Here is a 17952-nt window from a genome sequence, read left to right as displayed (position 1 = left end):
CGGAAGACTTTGGGATATTAGCATTATCTGTGTCTTTTCAGGAGCTATGGTAACCTCTTTTTTAGAATCTTCGTCACTGCCAAGAGAGGGATAAGGGCTCATAATGTGGATTTATGCTCTCTCTCTCTCTTGCTTGCTTGCTCGCGAATCAGGTGTTATCTACATTTCTCTAACTATTAACTGCTATTAAAGATATGAAATGCAGTTGATTAATGAATGAGAAGACTGAGAGAGAGAGGGTCAAAGCATGAATGAGATGTTATTTTTTTTACCTAAAACTCTCTTATCTTTGCAAATTCCAGGCTAAACGTATCGAACATGGATCAAGCTGACTCCCATTTAACTGTCGACGTTTTCTCTCTTTTCTTTCTCTGTCTCTCTCTCCAATCCCTTCCCCCCTTCCCCAGATTCTCTCCCTCCCCCACATACCCTAACTCGACTCAAACTCTACCCAGCGCCGACTTCAATCAACCCCACGTCTCGAAAGGTACTTCAAACAATCTGAAAAAAAGGAATAAATAGGTCACTATATAAATTGAAAAAATAAAAGGAAAAAATATGAAGAAATGCACTGAGGCAATCAGCTATTCCCAACCCGGATATAATGGAAGTCTTGTGTGATATTTCCCTATTGTAGGCATTAAAACGAATTATGTTCTGATAATTAAACCGATTGGATTGTGTACCGTAATTTTCCTTAACCTTACACCATAGACTTTTTTTAAAACGAGGAAGAAATCGTTTGAGAGAAAAAAAAACTTCGAGTGTCAAAGTTTTGGTTATGTTGATATGGATTTTGTACAAAAAAAATTGATTGAATACAACAATTTTAATTATATGGAAAGCGAAAAAGGAGAGTAGACATGAAGATGAATAGAAAAAAAATTATAAATAGGAGACTTGGACGAACTACCGATAAACAAATTGAAAAATAGTGTTCATAGATGTGATATGTCTAAGCACATTCAAGTTACAAAGTCGGTTAGTGAGTCACTTTTTCCCTGACTCCTTGTATTCTCTGGTTTATTTAATGTTACACGAGGTTACTCAAGGTGCAACCGGTCTCCACTGGTGTTGACTCCTCTCTGGCGTCTTCTGAATATAGATAGATCGATCGATAGGGAGGTAGATCGGTTGGTAACTAGGTAGATAGGTAGATAGATGAATAGATAGATAGATAGACGGATAGAGGAAGGAAGGAATAAAGGTTTGAAAGAAGTAAGAGAGAGAGAGAGAGAAGGAAGAAGGAAGAAAGATGTGAAAGGAGAAGTAAAAGAGAGAGGGGAGAGGAGAGGGAGGAAGGGAGATGTGAAAGAAGTAAAAGATTTATATATGTGCTTGTGTGTATGTGTGTTTTTGTATTTTTAATTATTCGTGAAGTTATTTTTTGACTATGCAGCGGCCCTCAAGAATATTTGCGCATTTAAACAAATGAGATAGAGGACAGCAAAACTTTTTTTTCCAGTTAAAGTGGTGAAATTGTGAAATATGAGCCTGTAAAGTTTAATTGAAGCTTATCATCAATACATATAATTGGTAATCTGGCTGGTGTCTATAATCGTGATGAAGATTTATGTATGCTTCAGTTACATCTCTTACGATGTCAAGTTTTCTTTATTATTTGAACTTTTTTTCTATCTACTAAAAATCACCTAAATTATCCACTAGCCAACCTTGAGGACCTCTGCACTATTTGAAGATTAGCGGTATATTTACTCGCAGGGAAATCCAGGGAAGCAGATTGTGATCAGCAACGTTAAATTTGATTAGTACCCCATTTCTATATCCTACACTTTAGATCATACAAATCCAGTAAACAGCATGCCAGTTACAACATTTCTAATTTCATCTTTGGCCTGTTGAAATTGTCATTACAAACTATATAAATTCATTTTCAGTTATTTTAGGAAGGATTACCATACACATATAGACAATTTTCTTCGTTTATAGAATAAAACATAGCTAGATAAACTGTTGACTGAACTGTGACTGTTGTTGGCTATTTTCATTTCTCTCGTGGTGGAAAAACGCTATACACAAATTAAATTGATTAAAAATTCTGGATTTCATTAAGGTTTTCGAGGAAAGGGAGAGAAAAGAGTAGGAGAGGGTGGGAGGAGAAGTAACAATAAACGAAGTTCGGGTGAGGACAGTTGAAAGAGAAGAGAAGTGTGTGTGATGAAAGATGCTTCGATCAGGGGATTTTAGACGAGTTGGAAATTGACCTGTATTTTTTCTTTCTTTCTTTCTTTCTTTCTGTCTTTCTTTCCAGCAAGTTACACAATGCATGCAGAAACAGAAAGCATGCAGCTCAGAACGGAGTGATTACTCTACAGTATCATGAGTTGACTGGTCTCTTAGAGCGAAATTCTTCAACCGACCGCAGGTCTATTTATCACTGGAAGCAATTGATTATGACCTTAATTATGACTGGCCTAGTTGGTTTACATATGCTGAAAATATTTTCCTGTTATGATATTTCTAATGTGGGAATATGCAATCAGCCAAATCAAAATATATGTTATTGTCTCTATCTGTAAGTATTAATATTTATTTAGTGACGTATGGAGTACATAAATCCTTTAGTTTAACATAAATATACGGGTCACAAGGAATGACGGTGCACATATTTGACCATATAGAAATACAAAGGCCTTGGCAATGAACACTGCTCATTGTAATGGTACGAAAATTCCATGTGTACTTCCTTGTTGTATATACACCTAAATAAGATTATGAATACATGCATGGAGATACACACACACACTATATATATATATATATATATATATTTATATATATATATATATATATATATATATATATATATATTGTGTGTGTGTGTATGAATATATATACTTACAATATACATGCATGAAGGCCACATACAATATATGAGTATGTATATATATTATATATAAAATCATATATACTGTTCGTGTGTATGTGTGCGCATGTGTATGTAGCCAGGACGAGATTGCAACAGTCAAGAAATATACACAAATAGATATCTGTACAGAATGATAGATAGATATAGTGAGTCTGTTTGTTTGTTCTTTGTGCAAGAACGACAGTTGAGGGCATGTAAGCGGAAATACGAGACTGGTCAGGTCGAAGAGTTGGCCGACATAAAAGAGAAATTTGAGGATGTGGCAAATGAAGTGGCTATCCGCAGGAGAGAGAGATTCTGTAATGGAATCTGGACAGCTTTTTTATCACCGACAGTAGAAGAGGTCATTGTAGATATCCTTGGATATAGCATACTTATCCTGAAAGACGCGATAATACTAGCACCGATCTCTTTAAAGGCCCATCCCACAGAGTACGTTCCAATATAATTCAGTTTTCATTTCTTCTTCGTAAGGGAACATATACCGCCTTAGCAACAGTCCTATCGTATTGACACAATTAAAAGAATTCCTCAAAGGATGTCTCAGCGCTGAATTCCCTCAAGCAAACAACCGCAAATGTCCCTGGAAAATCCTTTATAAACAGAATCCAAGCCTGTTCCATACGCACTTGTCTCCAGGTATTTGCTCGAAGCACATCCGCAACTTTGTCTCGGATCCTCCTTTCCAGCAAGTGTGTCGTCTTTCCGGCCAATTTGTACTGTTATTTATTATTATGTGATACGTAGCCAAGCTAAGATAGACAAGCCCTTTAGAGTTGAGAAGGTGGCATTGGTCTCAGTGGAGATGTAGGCCTATATACCTCCTTTGACGTGTACAGTTTGAGAAATCATTTTCTTCTTCAGTTATTACTACAATATTAATTTATCTACTACAACAATAATAATTTTCAATTGCTTCAAGTTTTCCTATTACATTATTTATTACTTTTTGGAAGCGGATGTTCAGAGGTTTGATTTTTTTAAAATTCGCCTATGCTCTGTAAAGGGACTCTTTGGATACCTTTTGTTTGCAGTCCAGATAAGGGCTTCATTTTGGACTACCTTGAAGCGTTAGAAGTCTGCTTTTCGATAGTGTATGAAAGGTAGTCGGTGGATATTTCTAGGATGTGTTTGATGAGATGTGTGCAAGTTGTAATCTCACTTTTGAATTTGGCTGGGAAGCTATTGGCTTGTTTTAATCCTCTCCTTATGTGATTAGTCCTCGACCTATTAGAGTAAAGCCAATAATATTGCTATGTGATCATTGGAGTAGGAATTAGCTTATTCCAGTTTATAATTATAATTATAAGGTTGGTCTTTGGTGTTGAGATATGGAAGGATTGTGTTTTATCAACTTCAGATAATCTTTGTTTTAATTCCCTCTCTTTTGATATGTGAATATATATATAAAGAGCGTGGTTATATATGTAAATAAATATGTATATATAAATAATTGTGGATGTATATGTTTATACACACGCGCGCGCACACACACACACGTGTATCAACGTTGGTATAAGTTGATGCAGTTTGCTAATAAGGATTTTTTCTTCTCGGTCGAACCAGACATGGCAAGAATCTCCCTCGCATTCGGACTGCTGCTCGTGGTGGCACTGGCGGCGACAGCAGAGGCCGGCCCTTTCCCCGCAGGTGAGTCAGAACACGCACATACCTACAAAGAAATAATAATATTACTAATGAATAATAGTAATAAAAAAAACTAGAGAATAAGAAAATATAAATATGTCCCATCTTACCAGGGCCTTCCCACGGGTCTAAGGACTGTCCGCAAATCTGCACGTTTGAGTACAACCCTGTCTGTGGGAGTGACGGCCGGAGGTATTCCAACCCTTGTCAGCTGGAGGTGGCCAAGTGCTCCAACCCCGGACTCAGAGAGACGCCATGTAAGGAGAAGCTGAGATTCTCATATTTTTTTTCTTTACATAGCTTATTTTCATTGGTTCTCTCTCTCTCTCACTCACGGCAAGAAAATGAATCAACACACATAAGTTGACTTTTAGACGAGTGTCAAAGTACAACCGCATGAAGACTATTCCTGTGGATAAAGTACTCTGTGGCAGAATGGACCCCTGCTTAATAAGGGATGGCTTATACGTCGAACGTTAAACTTGTAGTAGTCCTTCTGGTCATCTCCTCGACGTGACCTGTGTACGTCATGTCGCTGTTAATTTTGATGCTCAGCACCTCAATTTTCTCTTTTCTAATGCTTGTGTTGAGGTTCCTAGACGGAAGACTTTGGGATATTAGCATTATCTGTGTCTTTTCAGGAGCTATGGTAACCTCTTTTTTAGGATTTTCGTAACTGCCAAGAGAGGGATAAGGGCTCATAATGTGGATTTATGCTCTCTCTCTCTCTTGCTTGCTTGCTCGCGAATCAGGTGTAATCTAAATTTCTCTAACTATTAACTGCTATAAAAAATATGAAATGCAGTTGATTAATGAATGAGAAGACAGAGAGAGGGTCAAAGCATGAATATGTTATTTTTTTTAACCTAAAACTCTCTTATCTTTGCAAATTCCAGGCTAAACGTATCGAACATGGATCAAGCTGACTCCCATTTAACTGTCGACGTTTTCTCTCTTTTCTTTCTCTGTCTCTCTCTCCAATCCCTCCCCCCTTCCCCAGATTTTCTCCCTCCCCCACATACCCTAACTGGACTTCAAACTCTACCCAGCGCCGACTTCAATCAACCCCACGTCTCGAAAATGCACTTCAAGCAGTATGAAAAAAGGAATAAATAGGTCACTATATGAATTAACAGAATAAAAGGGAAAAATATGAAGAAATGCACTGAGGCAATCATCCATTCCCAACCCGGATATAATGGAAGTCTTGTGTGATGTTTCCCTATTGTAGGCATTAAAATCAGTTATGTTCTGATAATTAAACCGATTGGATTGTGAACCGTAATTTTCCTTACCCTTACATCATAGACTTTTTTAAAACGAGGAAGAAATCGTTTGAGAGAAAAAAAAAACTTCGAGTGTCAAAGTTTTGGTTATGTTGATATGGATTTTATACAAAAAAAGATTGAATACAACAATTTTAATTATATGGAAAGCGAAAAAGGAGAGTAGACATGAAGATGAATAGAAAAAAAAAAGATAGATAGGAGACTTGGACGACCTACGATAGATGAATTGAAAAATAGTGATCATAGATGTGATATGTCTAAGCACATTCAAGTTACAAAGTCGGTTAGTGAGTCACTTTTTCCCTGACTCCTTGTATTCTCTGGTTTATCTAATGTTACACGATAAATTTCATAAGTTATAACCTTGCTTTTAATATTGCTGCATGTATCATTCATCACTGGATTTTCGAAGATGGGAGGAAGGAAGATGTGAAAGGAGAAGTAAAAGAGAGAAAGAGATTTATATATGTGCTTGTGTGTATGTGTTTTTGTATTTTTAATTATTCGTGAAGTTATTTTTTGACTGCAGCGGCCCTCAAGAATATTTGCGCATTTTAAAAAATGAGATAGAGGACAGCAAAACTTTTTTTTTTTCAGTTAAAGTGGTGAAATTGTGAAATATAAACCTGTAAAGGATAAGTGAAGCTTATCATCAATACATGTAATTGGTAATCTGACTGGTGTCTATAATCGTGATGAAGATTTATGTATGCTTCAGTTACATCTCTTACGATGTCAAGTTTTCTTTATTATTTGAACTTTTTTTCTATCTACTAAAAATCACATAAATTATCCACTAGCCAACCTTGAGGACCTCTGCACTATTTGGAGATTAGCGGTATATTTACTCGCAGGAAAATCCAGGGAAGCAGATTGTGATCAGCAACGTTAAATTTGAATAGTACTCCATTTCTATATCCTACACTTTAGATCATACAAATCCAGTAAACAGCATGACAGTTACAACATTTCTAATTTCATCTTTGGCCTGTTGAAATTGTCATTACAAACTATATAAATTCATTTTCAGTTGTTTTAGGAAGGATTACCATACACATATAGACAATTTTCTTCGTTTATAGAATAAAACATAGTCTAGATAAACTGTTGACTGAACTGTGACTGTTGGCTATTTTCATTTCTCTCGTGGTGGAAAAACGCTATACACAAATTAAATTGATTAAAAATTCTGGATTTCATTAAGGTTTTCGAGGAAAGGGAGAGAAAAGAGTAGGAGAGGGTGGGAGGAGAAGTAACAATAAACGAAGTTCGGGTGAGGACAGGCGAAAGAGAAGAGAAGTGTGTGTGATGAAAAATGCTTCGATCAGGGGATTTTAGACGAGTTGGAAATTGACCTGTTTACTTCATGTGGAATGTATTTTTTTTTCTTTCTTTCTTTCTTTCTGTCTTTCTTTCCAGCAAGTTACACAATGCATGCAGAAACAGAAAGCATGCAGCTCAGAACGGAGTGATTACTCCACAGTATCATGAGTTGACTGGTCTCTTAGAGCGAAATTCTTCAACCGACCGCAGGTCTATTTATCACTGGAACCAATTGATTATGACTTTAATTATGACTGGCCTAGTTGGTTTACACATGCTGAAAATATTTTCCTGTTATGATATTTCTAATGTGGGAATATGCAATCAGCCAAATCAAAATATATGTTATTGTCTCTGTCTGTAAGTATTGATATTTATGTAGTGACGAATGGAGTACATGCATCTTTTAGTTTAACACAAATATACGGGTCACAAGGAATGACGGTGCACATATTTGACCATATAGAAATACAAAGGCCTTGGCAATGATCATTGTGCTCATTGTAATGGTACGAAAATTCCATTTGTACTTCCTTGTTGTATATACACCCAAATATGCTTATGAATACATGCATGGAGATACACACACACACACACACACACTATATATATATATATATATATATATATATGTATATATATATATATATATATATATATTATATATATATATATATATATATATATATATATGTGTGTGTGTGTGTGTGTGTGTGTGTGTGTGTGTGTGTGTGTGTGTGTGTGTGTGTTATATATATATATATATATATATATATATATATATATATATATATATATATATATAAACTCATATATACTGTTTGTGTGTATGTGTGCGCATGTGTATGTGGTCAGGACGAGATTGCAACAGTCAAGAAATATACACAAATAGATATCTGTACAGATTGATAGATAGATATAGTGCGTCTATTTTTTTTTTTTTTTTTTTTTTTTTTTTTTTTTTTTTTTTTTTTATGCAAGAACAACAGTCAAGGGCATGTAAGCGGAAATACGAGACTGGTAAGGTCGGGTCAGATCGAAGAGTTGGCCGACATGAAAGAGAAATTTGAGGATGTGGCAAGTGAAGAGGCTATCCGTAGGAGAGAGGGAGAGAGAGAGAGAGAGAGAGATTCTGTGATGGAATCTGGACAGCTTTTTTATCACCGACAGTAGAAGAGGTCATTGTAGATATCCATGGATATAGCATACTTATCCTGAAAGACGCGATAATACTAGCACCGATCTCTTTAAAGACCCATCACACAGAGTACGTTCCAATATAATTCGTTTTTCATTTCTTCTTCGTAAGGGAACATATACCGCCTTAGCAACAGTCCTATCGTATTGACACAATTAAAAGAATTCCTCAAAGGATGTCTCAGCGCTGGACTCCCTCAACCAAACAACCGCAAATGTCCCTGGAAAATCCTTTATAAACAGAATCCAAACCTGTTCCATGCGCACTTGTCTCCAGGTATTTGCTCGAAGCACATCCGCACCTTCGTCTCGGATCCTCCTTTCCAGCAAGTGAGTCGTCTTTCCATGCAATTTATACTGTTATTTATTATGATGTGATACGTAGCCAAGCTAAGATAGACAAGCCCTTTAGAGTTGAGAAGGTGGCATTGGTCTCAGTGGAGATGTAGGCCTATATACCTGCTTTAAGGTGTACGGTTTGAGAAGTCTTTTTCTTATTCAATGTGTGTGTTTTACCGAGGATGCTAAATATTGGTATTTTAAAGTGGAAAGGATTATTTTTCTCGAATGAAGACGATTAACGTTGGTGACTGTGCAGTGATTATGCACTTTCTGTTCTTTTGAATTCCTTCGTGCGGGTCGTCTGCAATAGGCTGCATGTTGCATCTTCTTGTCTTTTGGATGATTTAATGTGTGGGTTGTCTTATGCATTTTGTCGTAGTTATTATTATTCTCCATTGTCTCAAGTTTACCCCATGTTCTGTTTACAACTACTACAATATTTATTTACTACAACAGTATTTACTACAACAATAAAAAATCTCCATTGCCTCAAGTTTACTCCTTGCATTATTTAGTACTTTTTGGAAGCGCATGTTCAGAGGTTTGCTTTTAAAAAGCATTCGCCTAATGCTCTGCAAAGGGACTCTTTGGATACCTTGCATTTGCAGTCCATATAAGGGTTTCATTTTGGACTACCTTGAAGCGTTTGAAGTCTGCTTTTCGATAGTGTATGAAAGGTAATCGGTGGATATTTCTAGGATGTGTTTGATGAGATGTGTGCAAGTTGTAATCTCACTTTTGTATTTGGCTGGGAAGCTATTGGCTTGTTTTTAACTCTCTCCTTGTGTGATTAGTCCTCGACCGGTTATAGTGAGGCCAATATGGTTGCCACATTGCTATGTGATCATTGGAGTAGGAATTTGCTAATCTCGGTTTATGGTAATTATAATAGTAATAACAATAATATCAATAAAAATAATAATGATAATCATTAATGGTCATATTAATTTCCGGTTTATAATTATTAGAGGAGGGTTTCTTAATGATAATCTGAGGTTTTTCTCCTCATTTCGGTATAAGACCATATTTCGTTCTGGTTTTCGATGACTGGAGTAAAGTTGGTCTTTGGTGCTGAGACATGGAAGGATTGTGTTTCATCAACTTCAGATAATCTTAGTTTTGATTCCCTCTCTCTTTTGATATGTGAATAGATGTATAAAGTGCATGCTTATATATGTAAATAGATATGTGTATATATAAATAATTGTGGATGTATATGTTTATATATATATATATATTTGTGTATGTATATTTATATATATATATATATACATATATATATGTGTGTGTGTGTGTGTGTTTATATATTTACATGCATACATATATACAAAAAAAATGTCAACGTTGGCATAAATTGATGCAGTCTGCTAATAAGGATTTTTTCTTCTCGGTCGAACCAGACATGGCAAGAATCTCCCTCGCATTCGGACTGCTGCTCGTGGTGGCACTGGCGAGCACAGCAGAGGCCGGCCCTTTCCCCGCAGGTGATTCAGAACACACATACCCACACACACAAAATAAATAAATAAATAAAATATATTTATTATTAATCAAAAATAGAGAATCAAAAAATATTAATATGTCTCATCTTTTCAGAGCCTTCCCACGGGGCTAAGGACTGTCCGCAAATTTGCACAGCTGAGTACAACCCCGTCTGTGGGACTGACGGCCAGATCTATTCCAACCCTTGTCAGCTGGAGGTGGCCAAATGCTCCAACCCCGGACTCAGAGAGACGCCATGTAAGGAGAAGCTGAGATTCTTATAGTTTTTTCTTTACATAGCTTATTTTCTTTGGTTCTCTCTTTCTCTCACGGCAAGAAAATGAATCAACGGACTGTTTATAAGCTAATATAAAAGATTTTATATATTTCAGTCCTAGAAAAACATACATTAGTTGACTTTTAGACGAGTGTCAAAGTACAACCGCCTGTTGGGAGTTGCAGAGAGGCCAACAGTTCAATGACAACTCGAACCGAACGTTCGAGTTGTCATTGAACTTTTGGCCTATACATCGAACATTAAACGTAGTACTCCTTCTGGTCATTTCCTTGACTTGACCTGTGAACTTCGTGACCTGTGTACGTCATGTCGCTGTTGATTTTGATGTTCAGCAATTTTCTCTTGAGTGTGTATGAGTTTGTTATCAAGTCTGATGCTTGTATTGGGGTTCCTAGACTGAAGACTTTGGGATGTTAGCATTATCTGTGTATTTTCAGGAGCTATGGTAACCTCTTTTTAGGACTCGAAACTGCCAAGAGAGGGAAAAGGGCTCATAATGTGAATTTATGCTCTCTCTCTCTCTCTCTCTCTCTCTCTCTCTCTCTCTCTTGCTTGCTCGCGAATCAGCTGTAATCTACATTTCTCTAATTATTAACCGCAATTAAAGATATGAAATGCAGTTGATTAACGAATGAGAAGACAGAGGGAGAGTTGGTCAAAGCATGAATGAGATGTTATTTTTTTACCTAAAACTCTCTTATCTTTGCAAATTCCAGGTTAAACGTATCGAACATGGATCAAGCTGACTCCCATTTAACTGTCGACGTTTTCTCTCTCTCTTTTCTTTCTCTGTCTCTCTCTCCAATTCCTTCCCCCCTCCTCCAGATTCTTTCCCCTCCCCCACATACCCTAACTCGACTTCAAACTCTACCCAGCGCCGACTTCAATCAACCCCACGTCTCGAAAATGCACTTCAAGCAGTATGAAAAAAGGAATAAATAGGTCACTATATGAATTGCCAGAATAAAAGGGAAAAATATGAAGAAATTAACTGAGGCAATCATCTATTCCCAACCCGGATGCAATGGAAGTCTTGTGTGATATTTCCCTATTGTAGCCACTAAAACGAATTATGTTCTGATAATTAAACCGATTGGATTGTATACCGTAATTTTCCTTACCCTTACATCGTAGACTTTTAAAAGATGAGGAAGAAATCGTTTGAGAGAGAAAAAAAAAACAACTTCGAGGGTGAAATTTTTGGTTATGTTAATACGGATTTTATGCCAAAAAATGGGACCGATTTAATACAACGATTTTGATTATATGGCAGATAGATAAACAGATAGATAAACGGATAGATTAGATTGAGGGATACTTTGCACGGATAGATTAGATAGATATACAGAATGATACATAGATGGACATGACAGGCAAATATATAGAGATGTGTTTGTCAACTGCCGTCTAAAAGCCGAGTAAACGGAGATGTTCGCAGATGGTTCTGCAAATATTTTCGACAAAGGCTGTACCGTGCACATGTCCGATATGAGAGAGGGGGGGGGGAGAGGGAGGAAGAAGTGAAAGGCGAAGTAAAAGAGAGAGAGAGAGGTTTATCTATGTTTGTGCTTGTGTGTGTATGTGTTTTTGTACTTTTAATGATTATTCGTGAAATTGTTTTTGACTATGCAGCGACCCTCAAGAATATTTGCACATTTTTCAAAAAATGAGATGGAGGACAGCAAAACTGTTTTTCAGTTAAAGTCGTGAAAAGTTGAAATATGAGCCTGTAAAGTTTAACTGAAGCTTATCAGCAATACATGTAACTGGTAATGTTGCTGGTGTCTATAATCCTGGTGAAGATTTATGTATGCTTCACTTACATCTCTTACGTTGTGAAGTTTTTATTTATTATTTGACCCTTTTTTTACCCACTAAAATCACGCAAATTATTCATTAGCCAACCTTATGGACCTCTGCACTATTTGAAGACAAGTAGCAAGCTTTCGTCGTGTGTTTGCGGTAAATTTACTCGCAGGGAAATCCAGGGCAGCATACTATGATCAGCATGCCAGTTACAAAATTTCTAATTTCATCTTTGGTATGTCGAAATTATTATTGTAAATTATATAAATTTATTTGTAGTTGTTTTAGAAAGCATTGTGATATACATATGGACAATTTTCTTCGTTTATAGAATAATAAATAGCTAGGTAAACTTTTAACTACACTGTGATTGCTGTTGGCTTCTTTCATCTGCTCTCGTGGTGGAAAAACACTATACACAAATCAGATTGATTAGAAAGTAAGCCAGTTACGAAATTCTGAATATCATTAAAGTTTTCGAGGAAAAAGAGAGGAAGTGTAAGAGGGAGAGAGGAGAGGTAACAAGGTGAACGAAGGTCGGGCGAGGACAGGTGAACGGAAGAGAAGTGTGTGTGATGCACGATGCTTTGATCAGCTGGTAATTGAACTGTTTACTTTATGTGGAATGTATTTATGTATTCCTTTTTTCGTTCTGTCTTTCTTTCCAGCAAGGGCCACAATGTATGCAGGGACAGAAAACATGCAGCTCAAAAAAGAATGATTACTCCTCAGCATCATAAGTTGACTGGTCTCTTAAAGCGAAATTCTTCAACCGACCGCAAGTCTATTTATCAATAGAAGCAATTGATTATGACCTTAATTATGACTGGCCTAGCTGGTTTTACGTATGCGTCGAAGGCTGATAATATTTTCCTGTTATCATGCTATTTCTAATGTGGGAATATGCAATGTTAGCCTAACCAAAATATATAAATCTTATTATCTCTATCTGCAAGTATTAATATTCATGTAGTGACTTATGGAGTACATGCATCTTTTAGTTTAACATAAATATACGGGTCGCAAGGAATGACGGTGCATGTACTTGACCATATAGAAATACAAAGGCCTTGGCAATAATCATTGTGCTTATTGTAGTGGTACGGAAATTGCATGTGCCTCCTTGTTGTATAGATAATAGATGGAAGTGCGTCTTCTTGATTGTTTTTTGTACAAAAACGACAGTTGAGAGCATGTAAGCGGAAATACGAGACAGGTCAGGTCAGGTCGAAGGGTTGGCCGACATAAGAGAAATTTGAGAATGTGGCAAGAGAAGAGGCTGCCTGCAGGAGAGAGAGAGAGAGAGAGAGAGAGAGAGAGAGAGAGAGAGAGAGAGAGAGAGAGAGAGAGAGAGAGAGAGAGAGAGAGAAATTCTGTGATGGAATCTGGACAGCTTTTTTTCACTGACAGAGGAAGATGTCATTGTGGATATACCACTAGGATATACTCCCTGGATGTAGCATACTTATCCTGAGAGACGCGATAATACAAGCACCGATCTTTTTACAGGCCCATTTTACAGAGTACGTTCCAATATAGTTTATTTTTATTCTTCGTAAGGGAACATATACCACCTTAGCAACAGTCCAATCATATTGACAGAATTAAAAGAATTCCTCAAAGGATGACGCAGCGTTGGACTTACCCAAGCAAACAACCACAAATGTCCCTGGAAAATCCTTATAAACAGAATCCAAGCCTGTTCCATACGCACGTATCTCCAGGTATTTGCTCGAAGCACATCCGAACCTTCGTTTTGAATCCTCTTTTCCAACAAGTGAGTCGTCTTCCTTGGCAATTTGTACTGTTATTTATTATTAGTAGTAGTATTGTTGTTGTTATCATTGTTATTATTATCAGCAGCATTAGTTTTATTCTTATTAGTGTTACTATTACAATTATTAGTATTACTACTACTATTATTTTATTATTATTATTGTTGTTGTTGTTATTAATACTGCTACTATTACTACTGCCACTATTATTATTATTATTATTATTATTATTATTATTATTATTATTATTATTATTATTAATACTCCTACTGTTACTCCTTCTACAACTAATACTGTTATTTATTATTATGTGATAGGTAGATAGCCAAGCTAAGATAGACAACCCCTTTTGCTGGGCATGTAATTTCGGTCAGTCAATACCACAAGCCCTCAAACATGAGTCGAGAAGGTCTCAGCATAGATGTAAGCCTATATACCTGCTTCCAGGTGTATAATTTGGAAAAAAAAATTCCTTTGGTAGTCTTTCTTCTGTGTGTGTGTTAGTTTGTTTGTTTGTTTTACCTGGGACGCTAAATATTGGTATTAAAATGGAAAGGATTATTTTTCTCGAATGAAGAGGATTAACGTTGGTGACTGTGCAATGATTAAGCACTTTCTGTTCTTTTGAATTCCTTCGTCCGGGTCATCTGCAATAGGCTGCATGTTGCAACTTCTTGTCTTTTGGAGGTAAATTTCTGGGCCATGATTTATGTTTTAATGTGTGAGTTGCCTTGTGCATTTTGTTGTAGTTATTATTATCATTGTCATTCTCCATTGTCTCAAGTTTACCTCATGTTCTGTCTACAACTACTACAATATTCATTTACTACAACAATAATAATTCTCCGCTGACTTTGCATTATTTTGCACTTTTTCCAAGCGAATGTTCAAAGGTTTGATTTTAAAAAGCATTCGCCTAATGCTCTGCAAAGGGACTCTTTGGATACCTTGCATTTGCAATCCAGATGAGGGCTTCATTTTAGACTGCTTTGAAGCGTTTGAAGTTTGCTTTTCGATAGTGTATGAAAGGTAATCGGTGGATATTTCAAGAATGTGTTTGATGAGATGTGTGCAAGTTGCAATCTCACGTTTGAATTAGGCTGGGAAGCTATTGGCTTGTTTTAATCCTCTCCTTGTGTGATTAGTCCTCGACCTATTAGTGAGGCCAATAAGGCTGCCATATTGCTATGTGGTCATTGGAGTAGGGATTTGTTAATCTCGGTTTATGGTAATAATAATAGTAATAATAACTAATAATAATGATATCAATAAAAACAATAAAGATAATTATTAATGGCCATATTAATTTCCGGTTTATGATTATTAGAGGAGGGTTTATTAATGATAATCTGAGGTTTTTCTCCTCATTTCGGTATAAGATCATCTTGCGATGACCATATTTCGCTCTGGTTTACAATGACTGGAGTTAAGTTGGTCTTTGGTGCTAAGACATGGAAGCATTGTGTTTTATCAGCTTCAGATAATCTTAGAGTTGATTCCCTCTCTCTTTTGATATGTGAATAGATGTATAAAGTGCATGGTTATATATGTAAATAGATTTGTGTATATATAAATAATTGTGGATGTATGTGTTTATATATATACGTACATACATATATATACAAAAAAGGTGTGTCAGCGTTGGCATAAGTTGATGCAGATTGCTAATAAAGAATTTTTCTTCTCGGTCGAACCAGACATGGCAAGAATCTCCCTCGTATTCGGACTGCTGCTCGTGGTGGCACTGGCGAGCACAGCAGAGGCCGGCCCTTTCCCCACAGGTGATTCAGAACACATACCCACACACACAAAATAAATAAATAATATATATATTATTATTAATCAAAAAATAAAAAATCAAAAAATATTATTAAGTCTCATCTTTTCAGAGCCTTCCTACGGGGCTAAGGACTGTCCGCAAATCTGCACAGCTGAATACAACCCCGTCTGTGGGACTGACGGCCAGACCTATTCCAACCCTTGCCAGCTGGAGGTAGCCAAGTGCTCCAACCCCGGACTTAGAGAGACGCCATGTAAGGAGAAGCTGAGATGAAATGTTTATAAGATAATCTAAAACTTATAGATTTCAGTCCTAGTAAAAAACACATTAGTTGACTTTTAGACGAGTGTCAAAGTACAACTGCCTGTTGGGAGTTGCAGAGAGGCCAACAGGTGCGGTTCGAGTTGTCATTGAACTTTTTTTTTCATACAACTTGCCAACATGATCCAACATCTCGCCGAGGTTTTAAGAGGTTGTAGTGCTTCAGTTCTGACAACTTGGGAGTCTTTCTGGTTTTCAAGAAGGTGCAAGTAGGATTGGGGGGCATAAAGACCATTTCTGTGGATCGAGTACACTGTGGTGGAATGGACCCCTGCTTAATAAGGGATGGCCTATACGTGGAACTAACATTAATCATCTAATAGCCCTTCTAGTCATCTTGACATGACCTGTGAACTTCGTGACTTGTGTACGTCATGTCACTGTTGATTATGATGCCCTTCACCTCAATTTTCTCTGGAGTCTGCATGAGTTTGTCATCGAGTTTGATGCTTGTGTTGTGGTTCCTAGGCTGGAAACTTGGCGATATTAGTATTGCCTGTGTCTTTTCAGAAGCTATGGTAACCTGTCAGCTCCTGTTCCATGTGACATTCTCTTATGTACACAGCTGAAGCTCACTTTACAATCATCTTATGCTTGTGCCTGTGTAATCATTTGGAGTTTACAATCATAATACCCTGTGATACGCTAGCAAGTATAAGGTACTTGCCAGATTTGTTTCCACTGACTACTAGTGTTGTCCTTCCGTACAGAGTATTGGAAGTTAATTACCCACTACATGTAATATGACATACGTGATCGAAAGCCCAGGCAGAGGCTTGAAGAGGTCTGAAGCCGATCTGGTTTGTGTGACAAGAAATTGTTTCTTGTTCAGTAGATGGTGACCAGCGAAGAGCTTAGTTAAATGGGTGGTTGTTTTCTTCTTTAGGATTTTCCTGACTGCCGACAGAGGGATAAGGGCTCATAATGTGGATTTATACTCTCTCTCTCTCGCGCTCGCGCGCTTGCTTACGAATCAGCCGTAATCTACATTCCTCTTAGCTATTAGCTGCAATTAAAGATATGAAATACAGTTGATTAATGAATGAGAAGACACAGGGAGAGAGGGTCAAAGCATGAATGAGATGTTATTTTTTTACCTAAAATCTTTTATCTTTGCAAATTCCAGGTTAAACGTAACGAGTATGGATCAAACTGACTCCCATTTAACTGTCGGCGTTTTCTCTCTCTCTTTTCTTTCTCTTTCTCTCCAATTCCTCCCCCCTCCCCAAGATTCTCCCCCTCCCACACATACCCTAACTCGACTTCAAACTCTACCCAGCGCCGACTTCAATCAACCCCACGTCTCGTTTCTCTCGAAAGGTACTTCAAGCAGTCTGAAAAAAATAATAATAGATAAATAAAAAATAAATAAATTGACAGAATAAAAGGAAAAAATATGAAGAAATGAACTGAGGCAATCATCCATTCCCAACCCGGATATAATGGAAGTCTTGTGTGATGTTTCCCTATTGTAGGCATTAAAACGAATTATGTTCTGATAATTAAACCGATTGGATTGTGTACCGTAATTTTCCTTACCCTTACATCATAGACTTTTTAAAAATGAAGAAGAAATCGTTTGAGAGAGAAAAAACTTCGAGGGTCAAAGTTTTGCTTATGTTAATATGGATGTTATACACAAAAAAAAATGTGATTTAATACAACGATTGTAATTACTTGGAAAGCAAAATAGGAGAGTAGACATGAAGATGAATACGAATAATAATAAATAAACAAATAATGATAAATAAGAGACTTGAAGGACATACCGATAGATGAGTTGAAAAAGATTGATTATAGAT

The 17952-nt window shown here is 36.8% G+C and overlaps 1 protein-coding gene across 1 annotated transcript in view; it reads left to right on the top strand.

Moving 5' to 3' along the window:
* LOC119597937 overlaps positions 1-17410 on the top strand; it is a 19047-nt gene extending 1637 nt beyond the window's left edge. Inside the window, exons 5-20 of the mRNA XM_037947609.1 lie at positions 1-49; positions 3075-3258; positions 3496-3582; positions 4457-4540; positions 4651-4794; positions 6627-6713; positions 8590-8676; positions 10089-10172; positions 10285-10428; positions 10595-10713; positions 10864-10913; positions 13784-13797; positions 13965-14051; positions 15747-15830; positions 15939-16082; positions 17277-17410. The exon at positions 1-49 is cut by the window's left edge and continues 1 nt beyond it. Of these exons, the coding sequence (XP_037803537.1) occupies positions 1-49; positions 3075-3258; positions 3496-3582; positions 4457-4540; positions 4651-4794; positions 6627-6713; positions 8590-8676; positions 10089-10172; positions 10285-10428; positions 10595-10713; positions 10864-10913; positions 13784-13797; positions 13965-14051; positions 15747-15830; positions 15939-16082; positions 17277-17281 (1453 nt within the window). The 3' untranslated portion in view covers positions 17282-17410. The remainder of the gene's footprint in view (positions 50-3074; positions 3259-3495; positions 3583-4456; positions 4541-4650; positions 4795-6626; positions 6714-8589; positions 8677-10088; positions 10173-10284; positions 10429-10594; positions 10714-10863; positions 10914-13783; positions 13798-13964; positions 14052-15746; positions 15831-15938; positions 16083-17276) is intronic.
* The last annotated feature ends 542 nt before the right edge of the window (positions 17411-17952 follow it).

The sequence above is a fragment of the Penaeus monodon genome, chromosome 3, assembly GCF_015228065.2.
Source record: "Penaeus monodon isolate SGIC_2016 chromosome 3, NSTDA_Pmon_1, whole genome shotgun sequence".
Classification (NCBI taxonomy): domain Eukaryota; kingdom Metazoa; phylum Arthropoda; class Malacostraca; order Decapoda; family Penaeidae; genus Penaeus; species Penaeus monodon.
This window is presented reverse-complemented; position numbering and strand designations above follow the sequence as displayed.